Raw genomic sequence first — 21982 nt, 5'->3', positions numbered from 1 at the left:
CCTTTTCTGTCAAAGATACTAGAAAAGGCAGTTTCAACACAACTGTGCTCCTTTTTAGAAAGAAATGGAATCTGTGAGGATTTCCAGTCAGGATTTAGACCATACCATAGTACTGAGACTGCTCTCGTTAGAGTTACAAACGATCTACTCTTATCATCCGATCGTGGCTGTATTTCTCTATTAGTGTTATTAGATCTCAGTGCTGCTTTTGACACTATCGATCACAACATTCTTTTAAAAAGACTTGAAAACTATATTGGCATTAGTGGAATTGCTTTGGCATGGTTCAAATCGTACTTATCTGACCGTTATCAGTCTGTAGTAGTTAATGAAGAGATGTCGTATCGATCACAAGTTCAATATGGAGTACCACAAGGCTCAGTACTAGGACCGTTGCTTTTCACTCTGTACATGCTGCCCTTAGGAGAGATAATTAGGAAGCATGGTGTTAGTTTTCACTGCTACGCTGATGATACTCAGCTCTATATTTCCTCGCGCCCTGACGAAACCTACAAATTCACAAAACTAACAGAATGCATAGCTGACATTAAAAACTGGATGACAAGAAATTTCTTATTATTAAATTCAGAAAAAACTGATATCCTAATCTTTGGACCAAAAACTTCCTCACGAAAAAACCTTGAATACTCTCTAACACTTGACGGGTGCTCCATTAAACCTTCGTCCTCAGTTAGGAACCTGGGTGTGCTCTTCGATACCAATCTTTCATTTGAAAGTCATGTTTCTAGTATCTGTAAAACCGCCTTCTTCCATCTAAAAAATATATCTAAATTACGACATATGCTCTCAATGACAAATGCGGAACAGTTGGTTCATGCATTCATGACCTCAAGACTAGATTATTGTAACGCTCTACTGGGTGGTTGTTCTGCTCGGCTTTTAAACAGACTACAGTTGGTCCAAAATGCGGCAGCTAGAGTTCTTACTAGAACCAGAAAGTATGACCATATTAGCCCAGTTCTGTCAACATTACATTGGCTCCCTATTAAACATCGTATAGATTTTAAAATCTTGCTACTTACTTATAAAGCTCTAAATGGTTTAGCTCCCCAGTACCTAAGTGAGCTCTTAATGCATTATAGTCCTTCACGTTTATTGCGATCTCAGAATTCAGGCCAGTTGATAATACCCAGAATATCAAAATCAACTGAAGGCGGCAGATCCTTTTCCTATTTAGCACCTAAACTCTGGAACAATCTTCCTAGCATTGTTCGGGAAGCAGACACACTCTGTCAGTTTAAATCTAGACTAAAAACACATCTCTATGCTCTTGCATACACATAACACATTATCAATACATTAACATTTTTCAAATCCGTTAAAGGATTGTTACGCTGCAATAATTAGGTCGGCCGGAACCGAGAACATTTCCTATAACACTAGATATACCTGTACATCAGAATAAGAATGGCATCTACGCTAATATCTGTCTCTCTGCTTATCCTGAGGTTTGCCGGGTGCTGGATCCAGGCCGTATCCAGATCAGATGGAGAACCTGTGTCTGGACCTGACTACAACGTAGCCCAGGAGACAATGGGCCTACAGATCCAGTTCTGGCTGCATCTATAATTCAGATTTTTAATCCCCGTATCCGCTTACATATATTTATATATAATCTATTTTTAATCTCTATAATAAAAATGTATAATTCAGATTTTGATCTCCATATCCATTTACATATATTATATATATCTTCCAAGGGGTTTTTTCCCTCCTAGGACTTTTTTTCCCAGTGTTAGCACGCTGGGTTTTTCTCCTAGGGGGTTTTTTCCACCCCTGGGAGTCAGCCGACATTGGCTTAATGTAGCACCATCTTGTATATGTTACATATTACCACGCTTGTTTGTACAGCTTATTTTTAACCACTTCCCTTTTTTCTGTGCTTCTAATATGTAAAGCTGCTTTGAAACAATTACCAATTGTAAAAGCGCTATATAAATAAATTTGACTTGAAACTGTAAAATGTACAATTCTTAAGGCTACTGTAACTCTGTTTTATCCAATATAATTATTCTAAATAATTTACAACTTTCTCAAACCAGAAAAGGATATTTTCTATTTAAACCTATAGTTTTTCTGTCATGTCAAACTCCCCAACACCTGGATGCAGTGCAGGACAGAACCACTAGGGGTCGGTATATAATTCCTGATGACATCATGTAAACTCAAGAAATAAGTAATAGGCCTACGTTTTTTTTCCATGGAAGCGGGTGTTTGATATATAAATGCTCCTGATTGGTATCATTTCCTTCAAAGAATTTTAAACTTCAGTCAAACATAAATAGAACCACAGTAAAAACAAAAAGAAAAAGAAATGTACTGAGCAATTTTTTTTTTTTTTTTTTTTTTTTTTTTTACAAAAATTGCATTCACATTCAAATCTCAAAAAGCTGTAGGTTGATGTGGAGTGTTTACATTGGCTTTAGCTTGTAGGTTTTCTTAAGTACACCTCTCACAAGAAACTAAAAAAATGGTGAACACATCCAATGTCAGAGAATGTTCTCCTCAAGGGTCTGTGAATAACACTGTCACTCCGAAGTCTTCCTTATAGATGTCCCAGGTCTTAGATTTGTGTGGATTGTCCAGCTCCTCCCTCGAGAGATACAGTCTATAACACAAAAACATCAGTGCAAAAGATTTCAGTGAGCTCTCGAAGGACAAAAAAAACAAAAACAAATTCCCATAACTACTGACAAAAAAGAAAAAAACCCCACCTGTTGTTCTCAACAAAAGATGTGTTAAACCAAAAATAGAACGGACAGTCCTCGTAACCCTTTGGCAGACCCTGGACAGAGAGAAAAAGGGTTTAGGTTCAAGCCAATAGCACTTCATAAAATACATGGGTCAATTAAATACTAAAAATAGTGGAGGCTTACAGCACTGGACTCAAACATGACCTTCACATCTCCAGTCACGACAGGCCCTTCCTGTAAACTGATGACCACTGCATTATTACCAGTGTCAGGAAACACCTGAAAAAAACAAAACACACACACACACACGACAGGACAATCAGACTGAAATGAAAGATAGCTATTATAGAAACCTACAAAGAATTGTGCATAGGTAAGTGTTTAGTATGCCACAAGTTGCTAGCTTTACCCTTGGAGCCTACTGTAGAGAACAGAAACATGAATTCATTTAACACATCAATCATCAATACATACTTACTGTACAGTTCTGCTGTTTGTCACAAACACACTGGAAGACGAGCTCTCGCTTCACTGTGATCTTCACCTTAAGGTCACTGCCATTACCCTTCCCCACACCTGAACAACAACCAGTCATGTGGAAATTACACTGCTTTTATACAATAGTTTTTGCTTTGTTTACTTAATATTTACTGAATTCAAGTTGTGTAGCATTAAAATATAGTTTAATATTAATACAAATATATGCAATATGTAAAATTCCAATATATATATAATTATACATATATAATTTTACATATTATATATAGACACACACACACACACAGTACATTTTAATATATATATGAATATACTGATTTGATTATTTTTATATATTCAAATTCAATATATGATATTAGTGCTGTCAAACAATTAATCACATCCAAAATAAGTTAGCTTTGTGTGTACTATATATATATATATATTTATTTATATGTGTGTATTTATATATACACAATTATACACATTATGTTGTACACACATTATGTAAAAAACTTTTTTTGGATGCGATTAATCGTGATTAATCGTTTGTCAGCACTATATATTATATTTTATATTCAAATTCAGTATATTATTTCATATTCAATATATGCTATTATTTTATATACCGTAGATCAGTTTGTCTCAACTGGCGGAGTGTGCAGTCAAAGAAACAACTACAACATGTTTTTTTCTCAATCGTGCATGAAAGCTGTTGACTCTTCTGTCAGACACAGTTTAAGTGCGTGCCTGAGAAAAACACATTGTCCTGATTCAGTATCTGTGGTCAGATGAGATGTTGTCAGGCTATATGTCAGCGTCATTATTCTTATTTTCATAACTTGTTACCGGTATTGGGTAAGTTAATCTAAAAAAGTAATTAATTACTAGCTACTGATTACATCTTCAACAGTGTAATTAGATTATGGACTAATTACTCTCTCTAAAAAGTATTGGATTATTTTTTACTTTCTAAATCCCATATCAACCTCGACCAGTTAGAAACTGCACTTTTGATTCTTTCAAATAAACATTATACAGTTGCATAAATTATTCTTGAGTATTTAAAGGGAGAAGTTTACATAAAAATACATTTTTATATAAAATTTTGAGTCCACTATTGTTTTATATAGATAGTCTATACAGTATTTAATGCAATTACATCAAAAGTAACTAATTAAACTACAGAAAAAATAATCCCTTATTTTTTCAATAGAAAAGTAAATAAATTACAGTAATTAGATTACTTAGTAATTAATTACACCCAACACTGCATGTTACAAATGAAAAAGTCTCTCTTTCTACCTTTTAAACTACCTTTCCTGACCTCTGAGACATTATACTGTGTGCGTGGCCTGTACTCTTCAATTGCACGTGCAAATGCGGAGGCGCATGCTGTATATCACTTCACTATATGAAGAGCAAAATAAATTACGAGCATACAACATCATAGTTACGGTATTAATTAGTCATGAAATTACCAAAAAGTACCAATAAATTACATAACTTGTACTTTGTGTGTTAGCTGCATGCATTTGCTGCATGCAGGTATGAAGTTCATTCTATTCAAGAGCAGCTTCCATATCTTTCATTAACAGTTCATGTTTGTATTGTGTATTTGCCATGGTAACTGTAATTTCCATAACCACAAAATACCTATTAATTTTCACTGTGTGTTATCACCACAACTGTGGTGGCTCATACCAACTTACTAGCTTTACTGTATTAACAAAAACTAGTTTGGGACTGCCATTTAATAGCCTTACCATATACTGTTTATTCATCAGTATTAGTCATATGTGTGTTAAAGGGATAGTTCACCCAAAAATGAAATGATTCTGTCATCATTTATTACTCACCCTCAAGTTGTTAAAACCTGTATACATTTCTTTGTTCTGCTATTCACAAAGGAAGTTATTTGGAAGAATGTTTGTTAACCAAGCAGATCTTAGACCCCATTGACTACCATAGTATTTTTTCCCCTCTGCTTGGTTACAAACATTCTTCCAAATATCTTCCTTTGTGTACAGCAGAACAAAGAAATGTATATAGGTTTGGAACAACTTGAGGGTGAGTAAATGATGACAAAATTTTCATTTTTAGGTGAAGTATCCCTTTAAGTAAAGTGGGACAGAACTTGTGTGTGTCAACCATTTTTGCATATATATATTTTTAATTTTTAGGTCAATTTTCGAAGAAATTGGGTTGTGGCCTAATGACCATGGAAAAATGTGGGTTCCATGGTTTAAATGAAAACCACTGCTGTAGATAGATAGACAGACATATGTATAGTTCAGCCATGAAACTATTTGCATTCTGATTGGTTTGTTTAATGTAACATTCACAGCCAATCAATTTTATGTGTCCATTACCATTTCCCTTTATAACCACAGCGCATCCAAATGAATGCAATCTCTGCGCTGTGCAAATTCTTACTCTTGCCCTCACCCTGCCTAGATCTACTACAGGGGGTCTCCCCTCTCTAGCAGCAGCATTTCCTGTAATTTTATGTTCTGAGCTTTCAGCAGAAGCAAGTCATGCTCAGCAGCAGCAGCGTAGCAGATCTAGTCCACCAAGACCAAATCAAAACATTCTATTTACATTTATAAAATGCTTTACAAACTATCCCGAGAGTTGTCATGACTGATTTTATTTTTATTTTTTTTTATAAATAGCATTATAAAGTATTATAAAATGACGTGTGATACACATATACACACACACACATTATATATATATGCACAATGGCTGTGTCTGACCTGCGATGGAGTGGATTCGAATGCTCTTTATTTTCAGGCTCTTCTGGGGTGGTAGCTGACGGTTGTATTGATTCTTCATGATCTCATAATAACCAACGTACCTGCTCTACAAGTACAAAAAATAAAAACAGGACATATATCAATTTAAAAAAACAGGATGATTATATACATTCGCTGGCTCCAAATTGGCTTCTAATATAGTTTCACTCACCTGAGAGGGAGTTTCAACGCCCTGGAACTTCGAACTCATGCTTTTATCAGTCCGTCTCTCACCAAAGTAGTCCAAACTCTCCTGTAAGATGGTTTAAAGAAAATTTGAATACAGTCTTGGATGAGAAAGGCTCTACATGTCAACATTCATGACCAGATTGTACCTGCGCACTCTCAAACTGGTCGCTGTCGATAAGCCATGTGCACACCATCGTCCCAGTCCGCCCTGTTGAACAAAATCCAATCCATTTAACATTTCAGATAGACTGTATTTACATACAGCATTGAAACACCATAAAAAAACAGACCTTTTCCTCCTTTGCAATGGATGGCAATCACATTCCTAGAGTCTGCCGCCATCCACTCCCTAACACAGGCTGTGTACCGCAGCATATCACTGACAGGAGAACAGACAGAGTTCAATACACCTCTTGTAGAGATTCATGACAACATGCTTTCTGAAAACTAGATTTGCCACGTCAGCAACATGTTCTGATGTTCAGTTGTGGTGAGCTTTCTTACTCGAGTGATGGTACGTTATGGTCATCTATCATAACACGCTCCACTCGATAGTGAAAGAACTGTGGATCGTAACCCTTCTCACCTGAAACAAGAAATCAGATTGGCCACCATTGTTATCATGCCTTTTAGAAACAAAGGAAATGATGTGAGGTTAACATTACTGGTAATCAAGGTAAAGTAATCTGATGAAATTCATGAAGAGAAGCATCTACTCACTACAGAGATTAAACACCTTGTAGTGATCCAGATGTTTGGTGTCCAGGAATCTAGCGACCTCCTAAAATGTGTCATTCACATATTGATCATACAGTGTTTTTAGAACAATTAAAACATCTGAACTCTTTTACATCTAATTAAAATGTTCTTAAACATTTGTGTTATATGTTGGTAACATACTCTGATGGGGTTCCTATAGAGTGCCTGCTTCCCAGAAGATGGAAAAGACATGGCAATGACTCTTTCTGAAGAGAGATAAGACACTATCAATGACAAAATCACTTTGGTTTTGGAAATTACTTGATTTTAATGTTATGTTTATGTGTCAAATGAATTTAAAAAGGTATATCTGATGCAAAATAAATAACCAGAGACAAAAAAAACAAAACATTGAGAAGAAATGACTAGATTTCTGCTGACTAAAATAAAAAGCAACCAAACCTGTGACATATGTGAGGTCAAGATCAAACCCATCTTTTTGGTACCGTCTTTTGTTCTCGGACACCTGTGAAAATTATTATGTTAAGTTTATTTATGTAGAAAATTTCAAACAATAAGTTTAAATAGCCCGGTAATGTATATGGTAATGGGCGTTTGGTTTCTGTCATGCGCTGTAAGTGATAGACCAATCACAACAGACTAGGCCAATGTGACCAATCAGAGCAGAAGCTGCTCTCAAAAAGGAGGGGTTTAGAGAGGCTGAATCCTTGATTGAACAGTTTCAGAGACTGTGAGAAAAGACATGATGCTGCAATGTATAATATGGGAAAATTAAAGTGTTTTTTGGATGTATGTAAACCAATAGTAGGAGACCTTCAAAACTAAGGCCACATCCACACAAATCATTTTTTTTTCCTCGTTCTAAAAAAAAAATAAAAATCCATATACGGCTTCATCTTAAAGGTGCTACAGAGGATGTTTTGTTTTATACATTTTTGCAATATTACTTGAAACACTCTTTACTAACTGATAAAAGACTATTTATTAGGTGCACTGAAAGTTATAATATTAATATACATCATCTGTGCACGAGGTAGGGCCTTAAAAACATCAGCCAATCGTTTACACGATCATCGCGTAAACGATTGGCCCTCTGGCTTGTCAATCACTGCCATGACGTTCCTTGTGAGAGACGTGCGCGGCTGCGCACTCCAGTAACTTTCCACACTCTACAGGCGCCGCATGCAATGTTTTTGTCAGGAGTAACAACTGCAGATTATGAGTTACCTGCGGTGAGTCCAACATAATGAATCCACTAACACGACACAGCGAATGCCGGTGGTAAACAAACACTCGTGTTCCAATACTCATGAGTTTTGGGAGGCGTTCCCTCAAAATGAGCTATGAAGGAGGGAGGTTGTTCTTATGCATGCGCTCATTTCAAAAACTCACTAACAGTCTTTGGTTTCTCAGTCGACGAAAAGATCCTCTGTAGCACCTTTAAGAAACATCTGCGTAGACATGAAACCACTGAAACTGACTCAAAACGATGTAGTATACATGCCAGACCAATATGTGGAGCTGTAATTCTGCCACATAGGTACACAGAGAAGAAGACTTGGAACATGGGACATAGCGGTGTCTGACTAGGGTCGAGACGTGGGGTGATGACATAATAGTTTCACAAAATATACAGATTGGCTGTAGACATGAAAACGCAAGGGTGTCGTTTCCAGATTTATCCACTCTGGGACCCAGATTCAAAAAATAGCGGTTTCAGGCTCTCAAAACGGCAGATCCATCTGCACGAAACACCGATACAACTAAATTGGGAACCTTTAAAGGGATACTCCACCGTTTTTTCATATTAAACTATGTTATTCCCTTAACTAAGACGAGTTGATACATACCTGTCTCGTCTCAGTGCGTGCACTAAATCGCTCTGTCTTGCGGCGAAACTTTGTTAGCACTTAGCTTAGCCCAGTTCATTCAATAGGGGCCAAGCAGAGAAGCTACCAAACACCTCCACGTTTTCCCTATTTAAATACAGTTACTCGAGTAGTGTAACTCGACCTAGGACGGTGACACAAAACAAAACGTTGCGCGTGTAAAATGGATAACTATATTGTATGGCGGAATACCATAGCAAGTGCTCGGGAGCACTTTGACTTGGCGCAGTAATATCTTCACTCGTGAAAAGTCCTCTCACCGGCCCCCGCTCCCTCTCATTTCCGTCAATAGAACCAACGTGACTTTTACCAGTAGTAATAGTTTGAGCAGAGTTGATGAAGTATCAGGTTGTAGGAAGATAGTTTGTGGACAATCATGGTTATAACGTGCATCGTAAAGGGTTGTGATAACAAGGAGAAGGTATATAGTGCCGTCATGTTTCACAGAATTCCAACTCACCACATACAGCGGAGAGCTTGGTTAGCTGCTTTGAACAAGAATCCAAAAACACCGTTGCTGTTCGCAACAGTCACACTTGCACCACCATTTGCTGTTTGCCCGTGTTCTTTCGCCGGCTCCGGTCTGTTCTGGTTCGTATCTTTTTTCCCTCTCACGGTCCATAAGAGCTAATTCCTCCTCCGTGTACTCGGGTTCAAACAAATATGGCTCTGGGTCTGCTACAAACAAGTCATAATCATCTACAAAGTCCGCCATTGCAAATGATCTCTTGCAGTTTGCTAATAGCACAGGTGGTAAAAGTCACGTTGGTTTTACTGACGGAAATGAGAGCGGGGGCCGGTGAGAGGACTTTTCACGAGTGAAGATATTACTGCGCCAAGTCAAAGTGCTCCAGAGCACTTGCTATGGTATTCCGCCATACAATATAGTTATCCATTTTACACGTTTAGAAAAGCGCAACGTTTTGTTTTGTGTCACCGTCCTAGGTCGAGTTACACTACTCGAGTAACTGTATTTAAATAGGGAAAACGTGGAGGTGTTTGGTAGCTTCTCTGCTTGGCCCCTATTGAATGAACTGGGCTAAGCTAAGTGCTAACAAAGTTTCGCCGCAAGACAGAGCGATTTAGTGCACGCACTGAGACGAGACAGGTATGTATCAACTCGTCTTAGTTAAGGGAATAACATAGTTTAATATGAAAAAACGGTGGAGTATCCCTTTAAATAGCATAATTGGGGCACTTTAATTTTAACTCCCCGTCATTGACGGAATTTTCCTACTTTCCATGTTTTCACCATTATATGGTAGGGGGAGCTATTACGCAACTTCTGAAAAAGTAGAGACTCTCCAGATCAAAACACAGGCAAAAAAGTAGCAGAAACACGTGATAAAAGCATTGCTTATGCACGTTGTAGTCTTTGGGAGAGAGAGAAAAAAAGCAATTTTCTCAGTTTTTTTTTTTTTTTTTTTTTTAATGAAACTTGCCCACATTCAAGTGTTGATAAAAAAAAAAAAGAATGCATAAACCTAGAACAAAATCTTTGTTGTTGTTGTTATTTAAAAGCAGAGGCTGTGTTTCTTCTTTTGATATGCTGCATGTTCAATTATTCATTCAATAAAATATTCTGTGGGCCATGAACATTTTGTGAAAATGGTCAAAAATGCTGGCGGGGGCTGGCAACTTTATTTTCTTTTTTTTAAACAACAAAAACAAGTGGGGGAAAAAAACTAGTTAAAACTGATTAAAAAGAATAAAAGGGGAATGGCAAGTATAGCCTATATAAATGGACAAAAAGATAGAAACAGACAGAAATCACACAATCTGATTGGCTGTAAAGATACAATCACTGTTATTATGATGACCACACCACAAAATGAGACCATTTTCTTTGCGTTTATGTCACTCACCATTCTCCTTGTGACCTTTTCAAGCTCTTTCTTCTGTGATGCCAGTCTGAAGATACGTACCAGAATCAATATCCTCAGAGATCTCAGGAACGTGACCACCCTGCAAACACATGATATTAACATTGTTACATTTATATAATATTGGATGAAAAGTGAGCATCAAACATGACTGTTTTCCATTAAATCTGGTGTACCTGGGAATCAGGCTGGCTCCTGAGAGATCAGAGAATGCGTAGATCATGGTGACCACCAGGGTAATGGCCACAATAAAAGCATCTATTATGTTCAGTTTTGAGCTGAAATACACTTTGAATCTGAAAAAGAAGATGATTTATAAATAGTTTATCAAAGACTGCTATAGAATAGATCCTGAATATGTAAAATTGTACCTTTGTACCAGGTTTTGATAACACTCATATATAATCGTTATTAATGCAGAGCTTGTGGATTACTTAATTTATTTTTGTGCTTGAGCTCTAGGAAATTGTTCCAGCGAGATAAAACTCATTTTTGGAAAAACAGAAAGTGCCAGGAAATGTGTTTCCTGTAGATCGTTTCCTGTCATGAGTGACTATTGGTTGTTGTAAGCCTTACGCATTTTGTAAATGATGTTCAGATAAAGTGATGCATAACGAAAGTGCTGACTAAAAGTTTGCAAAATTATTTCGAAAAAACTACTAACCCCTCCACATAGACGCGAAGCAGCACATCAATAAGGAAAAAGAAGGAAATGACAAGAGAAACAGCCTCCAGTGCACTTCCAACATCACGACTCTTGTTGGAGAGGGACAAGTCCACAATGACCAGAATAATGTCTACGATGATCAGTACTAGGCCAAAAACACTGCAAATGAGAACAGAAGTTGCCTGTTATATTATTAAAATATAGTCTAAAATCTATTTTTGGGGATAAAGTAAAAAAGATCACAAGTACATTATTATAGGATTTTCTAGGTCCTGGAAGCCTCTTTATGTGACACTCTGAAATGAAATGATCCCACTCACCGAAAACCAAAGGACATCACAACAGGAGCTATAATTTTCCGGACACGACTGCAAAATAAATCAAATACAGAATGAGACATAAGAACATTAATCTCAAGATTGCCAACAAATTAGAAGCTTACTTACTGGTACATGGTGTCTGGATCCTCACTCTCTTCCTTTCCATCATCGATCTGCACCTCTGCCTCTTCTTTCACCCCATTACTGCTCCAACATAGAGACATAGTAAAAAACAATACAACATACTGTTTGGATCATCTTTTTAAAAATGTATTGATAAATACAATAAAATGTCCCAATGTCTCTTATCATTTGGTAAACAAATCATGTGATTTTGGGAGCTGTGAGTAGTGTCGAATTACTCATTTAAAGTTGGGGGAGTAAAGGTCATGATTCTGGTTAAGTGTTAGTAACTTTAATTGAATGTTATTCACTTACCCATTAACTTCCTTGGAATCTAACCCAGGGTTAAAATGCACAGATGTCATTTTTACAGGAAAGTTCAGAGTTTCTATCTGAAAAAGTCCAAGAAATCAAACATTGTAAAGGAACTTTAATTTAGTTAAAGCTGGTATATAATCAACAAATATGAATAATCAATCAAATGACATTAAGAAATAAAGCAGACAGGTCTAACTAACAAACATGACAAAATATGTACTTACCTTAGAGAGCCCAAATTTAAGGTTTCGGATGTGGATTAAGAGATTTTTCTGATTAATATCCCATGAATCACAAGTTTTCTGCAACACAAGGTTTCTAAATCAACCATGAAGCCCCAAATCAAATCCGCATAATGTAATATAACAAGCAATTGTTTGTTCCGATCTGAACAATATCAAAGCAAAGGAATGCCAGAATTGGGAAAACCGATACAAACCAGACAGAAAGCGCATCCGGGAAAATTGTTTTCCTTCCCTTTGCTTGACTCGCAGTTTTTCTGCTCTCTGAGCAGTCACATATTCCTCAAACAGTCTTTCTGTCTCATGTCTCCATGACTGTCTTTACGAGCAGTGACTGTCCCGTGATTTTCTGCGATAACAAAGGAAGGAGGTTCAAAGGTTAGCAATAGTTTTCTTATGTCTTCCATCCACATTCACATTCATTTCACACCGCCCCTTTTTCACTCTTATGCTGCGGACGTAGCGGTTTTTTAACTTCCTCATGCGTTTTACAAGTTAACAATCACACAAAATCAAGGTGGACGAGCGAAAATGTGTTAAAAAAAACCAAAAGGGCTCACTTAGATATCACTAAACTTCGTAGTGTTATTAAAATATGGTTTTAATTAAAGTGTGTGTGTGCGAGCGCACACGCGCGTGCTTCTACTGTCGACTTTTTATGTTGTTGTTTGTTTTGTTTTTTTCTATTTCTTGGGAGCCAGATCACCACAAAAATAGGTCCTTTGGGGACATTTTTTTGTGTGAAATCAGCTTTGTAAAACGACGAAGTAATGATTTAATTAAAAGCTAAAAGCCCCAAAAGACGTCTGTATGAATTAAAGGAACATCCAATCATTACAATTCCGTCAGTTTTATTATTTACTCGCCCTCATGTCTTTCCAAACACACATATTACTATTCCTTGCGTAGAACACATACAGAATTCTTAAATGTAAAGCCTCAAAAGCACCATAATAAGTATAGCCTATCTTAAAAGCATTCCAGCTACTGCACTTTCTAATCATAATATTGAAGATTGTCTTTTATGTGGAACAGAAATTCCACATAAATGATAAAGAAAACAACATTTTTTACATTGTTGCTTCTGGTATGTGTGGAATGGGGGAAGATGCAGCATCATTCTGACCCAGAGAACAGACTAATGTGGACCATGCGGAACCAACAGCGCCTATAAATATTAGAAATGGAAGTCTGGAGGGCATTTCATTGACACATAATCTGGAAGAGGAGAGAACACCACGTTCTGTATACATTTATATTTAATAAACTAAAAGAATATTAATAGATGATCATGCCACGGCTGGTTTTTATCTTGGTGTTTCAAGCTCTTACATCACTTCAAATCACAGTAAGTTCACTCTTTGACCAGAATGTTTGCACTACAGTATCTCGACATTAAATAACCTATAACATGTTGAGTCATGTTGTCTATTTTTCAAGGCAGAGGAAGAATGCCAAATAGCTGAGGTATCAAAGCTCAAGGAAGAGATTCGTACGCTGAAAAATAAATTGTTGATTGGGGAATGGAAAGTTATGCATCTGCGTGCTCACCGTCGGTTCAGGCTGGTTCCCAACCTGGAACTATCACTGGAAGACAAGACCTCTGAAAACAACACTGAACCTTCACCAACCCTACCAAGTACTGGAGGCTCATTATTAGTTCATGACAAAGGTAATTTTTACACTCTTATAAGAAACCAATACACATGTATACAAGGCTATTTATAATTAAACCTTTTCATTATTTTATGGGAACTGATTATGAACAAATTGTTAAGTTAATAACATATTTTGGGGTCTCATGTCCATTTTTTTTGAATTTCTTGCAATTTAACTGTGTTATTGCTGGGGTTAAACTGACGTACAGATGGAACAGAAAAGTACATGCCTTTGTGATAAACAGAGGGTTAAAGCTTCAATAATATGTGTTTGATGGAAGAAAGCCAATCATTTTATTAATACTTCTGTAATTTACATGTCCAATAGATTGTTCTGAGTTATATGACAGACTAAAACCAAGAAGTGGATTCTACAGGATTAAACCCAAACCGTCATTTGAACCGTTCCTTGTGTACTGTGATATGGATGATGGTGGGGGTGGACTGTGATTCAGAAACGGATCAATGGGAAAGTTGATTTCGACAGGTAGGTCTAATCCACAGTCATATTCAATGGCTATGTAATAATGAATGTTTTTGCTGAATGTTTTTTGTTCTTACATTTACACCTATGATGGTCAAATCACCATTCTATCATTTCACAGAAAGTGGGAAGATTATAAAAATGGATTTGGTAATTTCCAGTCAAGTAAAGATGAATTCTGGCTTGGCAATGATCATATTCATGCCCTGCTCAGCGATGGTAAGAGGCATGAATTTACGAGGCATGACTTTATCACTTCTGCTTTTCTGCTCTACAATAATATTTTCTAAATCCTCTTAAGGTGAACATACGATGAAAATTGAACTGATAGACTGGAAAGGAGGGAGATCATACGCCATGTACGACAACTTCAGAGTATCAGATGAAAAAGTAAGTTGATTTTTGTTCCTACCATTAATACTTTAATTCCAGCCTCACAGGTTTTGTGAAGAAATTCATAGGGATGAAAAGTCTCCTATTCCATCACATGTTCCTCTCTGCTCAAATCATTCCTCCTCTATCCTCAGGATAAATATAGGCTGCACTATGGGATGTACAGTGGTCAGGCAGGAGATGCCCTGTCTGGAGGAGCCAATATGGTGGAGCAATGGTCAGCCTCTCATAATGGCATGCAATTCAGCACCCGGGACCAAGATCACGATCGCTACCTGCAGGGAAGCTGTGCTGTTGAGAACAGGGGAGGCTGGTGGTATAACAGGTGATGCTGAGTGCTTTCTGAATTTTATGTACAGCATTTTGTACACTAAACACCCTGTTTAATGTTACCTGTTGCTTAATTACAGGTGTCATGCTGCCAATCTTAATGGGAAGTTTTACAGAGGTGGAGAATACAAAGCCAAATATGATAATGGTGTGGTTTGGGGCACATGGAGAGGACTGTGGTACTCTCTCAGACACACAGCCATGAAGGTCCGACCCAGCTCCTACATGGACAATGTAGGGAGTGGAGGAGGACCCATTGAGTAGCAAGGTGGCTGAACACTCTCATCATGCACATTTGTGTGTTTTACAGTGTATTAACTATAAGATTTAATGTAGTTTATTAAACTTTTCTGTCAACCACGGGACTGCCATAAAGCAAGAAAGGATCTCATTGGGACAAAGGAAGTAACTGATCTCGGTCGATTCAATGAGTACATTGGCTTATCTTTACAAAATATTGTGATTATGATATGATATTAATCAAAATACTATATTATTCTGTGTAAAACGGTAAATATAATCATGCATGCATTCATATAACACTCCTGGTACAAAATATCTGTACCATAATAAAGAAGCATCTAAACATACTGAAAGTCTTGATTGAGATTATGTATCAAACTATTTTAGTAGTGTATCTTTAGCATGGGCAACAGTAAAAGAAACATTCAGAAATAAATTCATATTTACTGCATGTATATTTTCATATGCAAAACCTGAGAGTTCACATTTTCCAGTGTACAAACAAATCCAAAGGTGTACAAAATATTCTTGTGATATGGATACTGTATAATGTCTATGATGGTGGTTTGCGTGGTATCAAAAATGGCTTTTCAAATTAATAGTCAAACCCCCATAAATAAAAATAAAACTGATCATAGATTTCATTTGAAGTCTGATACAAAAAGCTTCCAAAATCTGATATGCATGTCCACATGGAGCAAAATAACCTGCTTCATTCCATTAAAACTTTTATTTTGAAGTTTGAGTTTATTCAGCAGAGAGTCAGAACCTTCTAGAAATGCAGGTTCGATCAGGTAAGTTTATGAATAGTCAGAACTTCTACTCCATCATCCTCACCCAAGTATCCAGAAATGTCCATCATATGCTGCTCTGATTCTGTGAGACTATATGGGGAGTTGCCATAGTCTGCAGAGAGAGGAAGGCTGCGACAGCGTCCCCTGCGCTGGTCTGAGGTAGAGAAAGTGGAACTGCGTTGCCTTTGGCAGGTAGATGAATTAGCCTCTCGTAACTTCCTGGCTAGTATGTTTCTCTGGATGGGCGAGGGGCCTCTTCTGCTCCAGTTCTGTTCTGCCCGTTCAGCTCGGTCCAGGGCAGAAGATGGGCTCTGATCCACATGATGACGATCCACCAAAGGCTCTTTTGTTGGTGTCTTTGGAACTGAATCTTTTGAGTTTGATTGAGATGGAGGAGTGTCAACCCATGGTCTTCTCCTGTGGTCCACTGAGCTATCAGTCATTCTAGGACTGGAACAAGACCAGACCTCAAGTTCAGGAAGCGTATGCTCCCAGGTTCTGCTTCTACAGCTCCCCTCTGGTATTTGGCGAGGAGTCACCTGGGTCATGCTTCTCTCTCGGTAGGGTCGGGACAGGGGAAACTGCTGGTTGTTCTCGTGGAAACTTGAGGTTCTCCTGAAATTGGGATTCTTGGAGTAGGGCACTCTACTGCGCTCTACCATCTCTACCCAGTCTGCTGTGCGCTCAAGACGACGGATGTTGGCACTGGTTGCAGACTTCGGCGGACTCAGCAACAAATCCACCTTTTGTCTATCTGATAAAGCATTGTTTTTGGGAGACCACGCAGGTTCTGGAAAGGGAGACCTTATGCGGAAGTGGCTGCTGCTTGATTCTTCCGGGCTGTCAAGTTCTTGGGGCGCTGGAGTTAGACCGGCAGGGGTTGAAGCTGTTGCCTCTAGCATGGTGTCATCGACTGGACTCTGGGACACATGGTAGACTTTAGTGGCCTCTTTTAAGCCCTTCTTCTTCATCTCCTTGAGCTGCTGTTGAGCTAAGCGATAGCCAAAAATAGGGGGAAGGATCTTTTGGCCAGAAGGAGACATTCTCTCTGGGTCTTGAGAAAGGGGAAGAGGAAGGGACATGCTCTGTTGACAAGCCAACACACCTCGGTCCGAAGGTCCCTGCTTTGCAGGCAAGGTAAATCCCTTCTGAAGGGGAGCTGCCTGGAGACTTTCAGAGAAACTGGGTCTCTGCATGCTGTGACCACAGATAGAAGCTTCATCGGAGTTCTTTCGGCCATTGGGAGAGTGCAGAGAGCCACGGCGCATGGAGCTGCACTTTGGAGCACGGCAGAGTTTTCTCCACACTGTGATAAAGATGGTGGCCAGAATCACAGCCAGGCACAGGGAAATCCCAGCCACCACCACTAGATTCCCAGCTAGGGGCGTGCTTGCAGCTGGTGGTGGTGTCTGGGATGGAGGGGGAAGCTGTTCTAAAAAAAGAAAGAAAAAACAGAGTTTTGTTCAGAAAACAAAAAATTAAATAGATAAAAACAATAAATAAAATGTTTACCAGTGCAGTCTTCTAGCGAACAGTGAGACTGCTCCCTAACCATGCCAGTGCATTGCATCCCACCACTAGAGGGCAGCAGACATTCACGGACACGCTCTCGCACCCCTTCCCCACACGTCACACTACAACCACTCCATGGCTGCCACGGTCCCCACATTTCTTCAGAGCAATGATACAGTATTGGAGAGAGAAAATATATTAAAAATACTGAATATTATGCATACATAAACACCTTAAATTACATCAGTAAATTGATTTTCTAAAGACAATGTGAGTAATGTTAATTCCAGATTAAAATAGCTATGTTTTGTACATGCACGACTGGTAAAAGCAGACTTACTTGTATGTCTTTGCACAATCACACATGTGTGTGCTAAACTGGGAGCCTGACTGTAGACGAGAGTGAAATGGAAGCAGTACTTGTTTTTGCCGGGGTCAAAGATGGAGCAATTAAACTCAGTCTCATTCTCCCCTTGCGTGAGGAAGTTGAAGGCCATGTGAGAAGTAGGGGCCATGTTGTTAATCTCTTCCTTATAAAGCAGAACTTTTCCATTTGTAACTGTACAGGGAGGTGCGATTCGACGGACAGACACTGCTCCCTCACACCCACTCTTGTAAATGTTATCCACATGAAGCTTGTATGCAAAGATGCTGGACAGGTAAAGAGGACCAGAGGATTTAATGTCTTGCTGGGTGACAGGGGATTTTAGGGAGATCTTGACGAAGCCACGCTCTGTCAGAGGGGAGGCACATGGCATCTCCACATGTTGTGCCCTAACTACTTTGATATCGTGTCTTATCCGGTTCTGCACCTTCTCAAATGTGTTCCTCCCAATCTGGACTTGTTCAAGGTAGCTGACGTCAAGATAGAGAGAAGCTTTGCTGCTAGAACAAGAATGGAAGTGGTCATTAGTGTACACACCAATCCTAATGTCATTAGAGCTCTGGTTGTTGCTGCCACGATCCACAGCCAGGTGAAAGGTGGGCCAGTGCACATGCAGAATGGGACTCCACCACCAGATGGCACTTTTGTTAGACAAGCCAATGTTGTGCTTCTGCTCAAGTCTGAATCTGAAATTACCTGCATACAAGAAGCAGGAGCAGTTAAACTCCAGTGACCCTTCTGATTGGTTAAAGAGCGACCTGGAGAGCACTGTTTCATTCTTGTCAGTGTCAATCAATGACACTGTCAGTCTGTCGTCGGTGAAGTTGCTTTCGGTGTTGTAATCCACAAACACACTGGCATTGCTCAAGGCAATGTGCATGGATGGCCAGAGATGGATACCAGCCATCGCTATGGGAAAGAAAATATAAATTAAAACCAATTAAATGACCTAAAACATAGGAGGCAAATGTTAATGAACACTTTGCATCTGTGGTATTACTATTTTCCATAAAGTAGTTTAAAGTGACCAGGCAGGTAGATTTTCTGAAGAAAATGTTAGTAATCTTTGCCCATGCAAAACTCACCACTGGTGGTTGTCAGGGTGTTGCTATGTGTTTGCTAAGGCATCCTAAGTAGTTGCTATGCAATTACAAGGCTGTTCAGTGTGGTTTCTAGGTGGTTATTTACTGGCCCAACAGTAAAGAGCCTCAAGTCTCAATGTGGCCCTCCTCTGGCTCAGGACTGTATATCTGATCACTAAAAAATTTAGAAGACTGCTATACCGGCCTGGAAGAAATTGCACTTTTTTTCTTTTTTGCCACTTTTATTAACATTTACTAAGCAGGGCAGTAAATAATGTGGAGAAAAGGGAGGAACAAAATCTTTAGAATACGCAAACTCACCATTGCCAGTACAGCACTACAGCACTATTGTGATGGAGCACACATGCCAACAACCACTAGGTCATGCATCAAATAAATTGGTAATTAAAAAATGGTCTTTTTTTCAGACATGGATTAGACTTCATGGTTTGTCTTTGACATTACTGTATATTTTGTTATTTCAGGTTGTCCTTTTTGTGCCAGATGAAAATAAAAGGCAGTATACTACTTAATGATAAGGAACACATAAGCTACGTTTTCAAGTTTAAGATGTTCTACTGCTGTACAATACTGCTGTCTATTACTGGAGTATGAGAACTTGAGGAGGCATTGTGATTTACAAACGCTGTATGTGTGGGTCACTTCCTGCAGAAAAAACAAATGCATCTAGGGGAAGAGAGTGCAGGAAAAGTCAGTGACCCTCCCTTCCCCCTCCCTCCATTTTACTCTCCAACTGAACCCGATTCACCATGGCGCACTTGAAATTGTCAATCACTGACCTTCATTTAAGTTCTTTTTTGCATGAGAAGTAGAAAATTTGGATCATATAACTGAACATTTGTACTGTTGTCATGATCCCTGCAGATGTAATGAGAACTAAATATTTTATTACACCTGTTCATTGCAGGTTTGGAGTTCCTTTCCTTGTCACAGTCGCCTTTGGTTTGTTTGCTAGGGGCATTAAGGTATGATTTTCTATAAGGCTGATTTGCTATGCAATTAAAATTGACTTGACTAACTTCCAGGACAAACATCTTTAAATGTAAGAACGCCTTCTCACCAATTTCCACCAGGAAGAGCAGCACAAATGGGGTTGCTGTAAGGAAACCCTGTGACATTCCGAAGTATGCAGCCTCTTATCTTTCTTTGTCCACATCACCCCAATCCACTATTATTGTCCTAAAACAGAATGCAGTCAGACACAAGGGATGAATCAAATACGTTATTCATTCTCCATACCAAACTGATTTGTTTGGGCAATCACTCGACTCTTATATTGGACTATCAATCGGTGGAAAAATGAATTTGAATATCTTCTTGATAATCTCACATTTTAACACATAGGCTAGTACATAGACTATTCAGTACATATATATCCACTTACACTTCATACAATACATAGGCTACACACACAGTCTTTTCTTTAAATTTTTTTAGTGTATTGTGTTCAAAGATTATTGAGCAAGGTTCAAAAAAGATGTAGGCTATTGCTTTGTTACTTTTTGAGTCAGTTTACAAAATAAAGAGTAATATCGTTTTTTTCCTCATATATACTGGATATATATATATATATATATATATATATATATATATATATATATATATATATAGTGAGAAGAAAATATAAATTCCATAAAAATATAGTTTTCATTAATTATATTGAATTAATTATATTTTATTATAAATATAGAACTTATATATAGGCTAAATGTTGTTGTGACATAAAAAAAATGCAACAAGCAACAAATGCAAACATTTATTTATCTTGTAAACTTATTACTTTCATTTTCCAGTAATCTACAACACTAATCTATTACAAAATAATAATAAAAAACCTCATGCATTATACTGCCTGTTATAAACGAAACCAGTCAACAGCCCACACTTAAATGCGCAAATTAAAAGTAAATAACCTATAGACCTAGATAGAAGTATTTTACTTACATTTGTCATTGAGTCGGATGAATACCATGTGTTCTTGTATCCTAATCGGGCTGGAAGGTTACCGTGAGTTTTGTTTTTGAGCGTTAAATGAATGAACGTCACGGAGCGGTACTGCTCTGAGACGCGCTCTCGTGAGCGCGCCCTCACAATTTGCAGACTGCGCGACCGTGAACGCGCGTTTTCGTGCTTCCTCCACCGGTTGTTATTAGGGAAATTAAGTTAGGATGCGGTCTGGTCTCCACAAGAATCCATTTAGTATTTACGTCTGGCCGACGAATTACGAAGAACTGCGTATTATACTACTAATTACGAAAAAATGCGTATTATACGTTCATGTTTAACGTGAATCCCACCACAAATTTCTCAGTGACCGCGCAGAGGTTTCTACTGGCTCTCTACTAATACACCCAGTTAGCTACTATAGTTCATGTTACCAAATATAAATGTCAGAAGTAAGCAGTGAATCATCTGCTTAATATAAAATAACCTCTCTTCAATAAATCTCCTTACAATGGGGAGGTCTGTCTCAAAATGTTCTTGACATTTGATTTCAGGCAAACTTTGAAGTTCATTAATATATTAAACTATATTTAGGAACAGTCTACTCATTGTAATCTCAGTTGTCATTACTGGCTCACATGTTTCAGTGGAATAAACCTTAGAAATACAGAAGATTATTCCTCAGTATTAGCAATTAATGCCATAAAAGACCAACAATGTTAGTGAAACATATGAAATAATAAACAAGAATGAAAAACACCAACGAAACAAAATATAATACACAAGAAATAATCAA

General features: G+C 38.1%; 3 protein-coding genes across 3 annotated transcripts; 1 reads left to right on the top strand and 2 right to left on the bottom strand.

Moving 5' to 3' along the window:
• Positions 1-1953: 1953 nt before the first annotated feature.
• tpte (transmembrane phosphatase with tensin homology) lies at positions 1954-12600 on the bottom strand. The gene is made up of 20 exons (XM_048178841.1): positions 12538-12600; positions 12323-12400; positions 12096-12172; positions 11784-11861; positions 11658-11705; positions 11335-11496; positions 10847-10966; positions 10653-10752; positions 7340-7403; positions 7079-7143; positions 6899-6959; positions 6683-6764; positions 6469-6557; positions 6325-6386; positions 6162-6242; positions 5951-6056; positions 3193-3290; positions 2898-2993; positions 2736-2806; positions 1954-2629 (listed from the first exon to the last, which is right to left on the bottom strand). The coding sequence occupies exons 3-20, from the start codon at positions 12143-12145 to the stop codon at positions 2527-2529; spliced, it is 1536 nt and encodes a 511-aa protein (XP_048034798.1). The 5' UTR covers positions 12146-12172; positions 12323-12400; positions 12538-12600; the 3' UTR covers positions 1954-2526.
• On the top strand, positions 12579-15795 carry fgl1b (fibrinogen like 1B). Its single transcript, XM_048178848.1, is given in 9 exon segments — positions 12579-12718; positions 13449-13688; positions 13781-14012; positions 14327-14434; positions 14437-14485; positions 14604-14701; positions 14784-14872; positions 15010-15200; positions 15286-15795. Coding segments are annotated over 8 exon segments (1014 nt in total). The 5' UTR covers positions 12579-12718; positions 13449-13625; the 3' UTR covers positions 15470-15795.
• Positions 15796-15872: 77 nt separating this feature from the next.
• On the bottom strand, positions 15873-21866 carry LOC125260419 (thrombospondin type-1 domain-containing protein 1). The gene is made up of 5 exons (XM_048178777.1): positions 21187-21866; positions 20303-20421; positions 18095-19048; positions 17755-17913; positions 15873-17674 (listed from the first exon to the last, which is right to left on the bottom strand). The coding sequence occupies exons 2-5, from the start codon at positions 20358-20360 to the stop codon at positions 16239-16241; spliced, it is 2607 nt and encodes an 868-aa protein (XP_048034734.1). The 5' UTR covers positions 20361-20421; positions 21187-21866; the 3' UTR covers positions 15873-16238.
• Positions 21867-21982: the final 116 nt, after the last annotated feature.

This window comes from Megalobrama amblycephala, linkage group LG2 (genome assembly GCF_018812025.1).
Source record: "Megalobrama amblycephala isolate DHTTF-2021 linkage group LG2, ASM1881202v1, whole genome shotgun sequence".
Taxonomy (NCBI): Eukaryota; Metazoa; Chordata; class Actinopteri; order Cypriniformes; family Xenocyprididae; genus Megalobrama; species Megalobrama amblycephala.
Note: the sequence above shows the minus strand (reverse complement) of the source record. Positions and strands in the feature narration are given on the sequence as shown.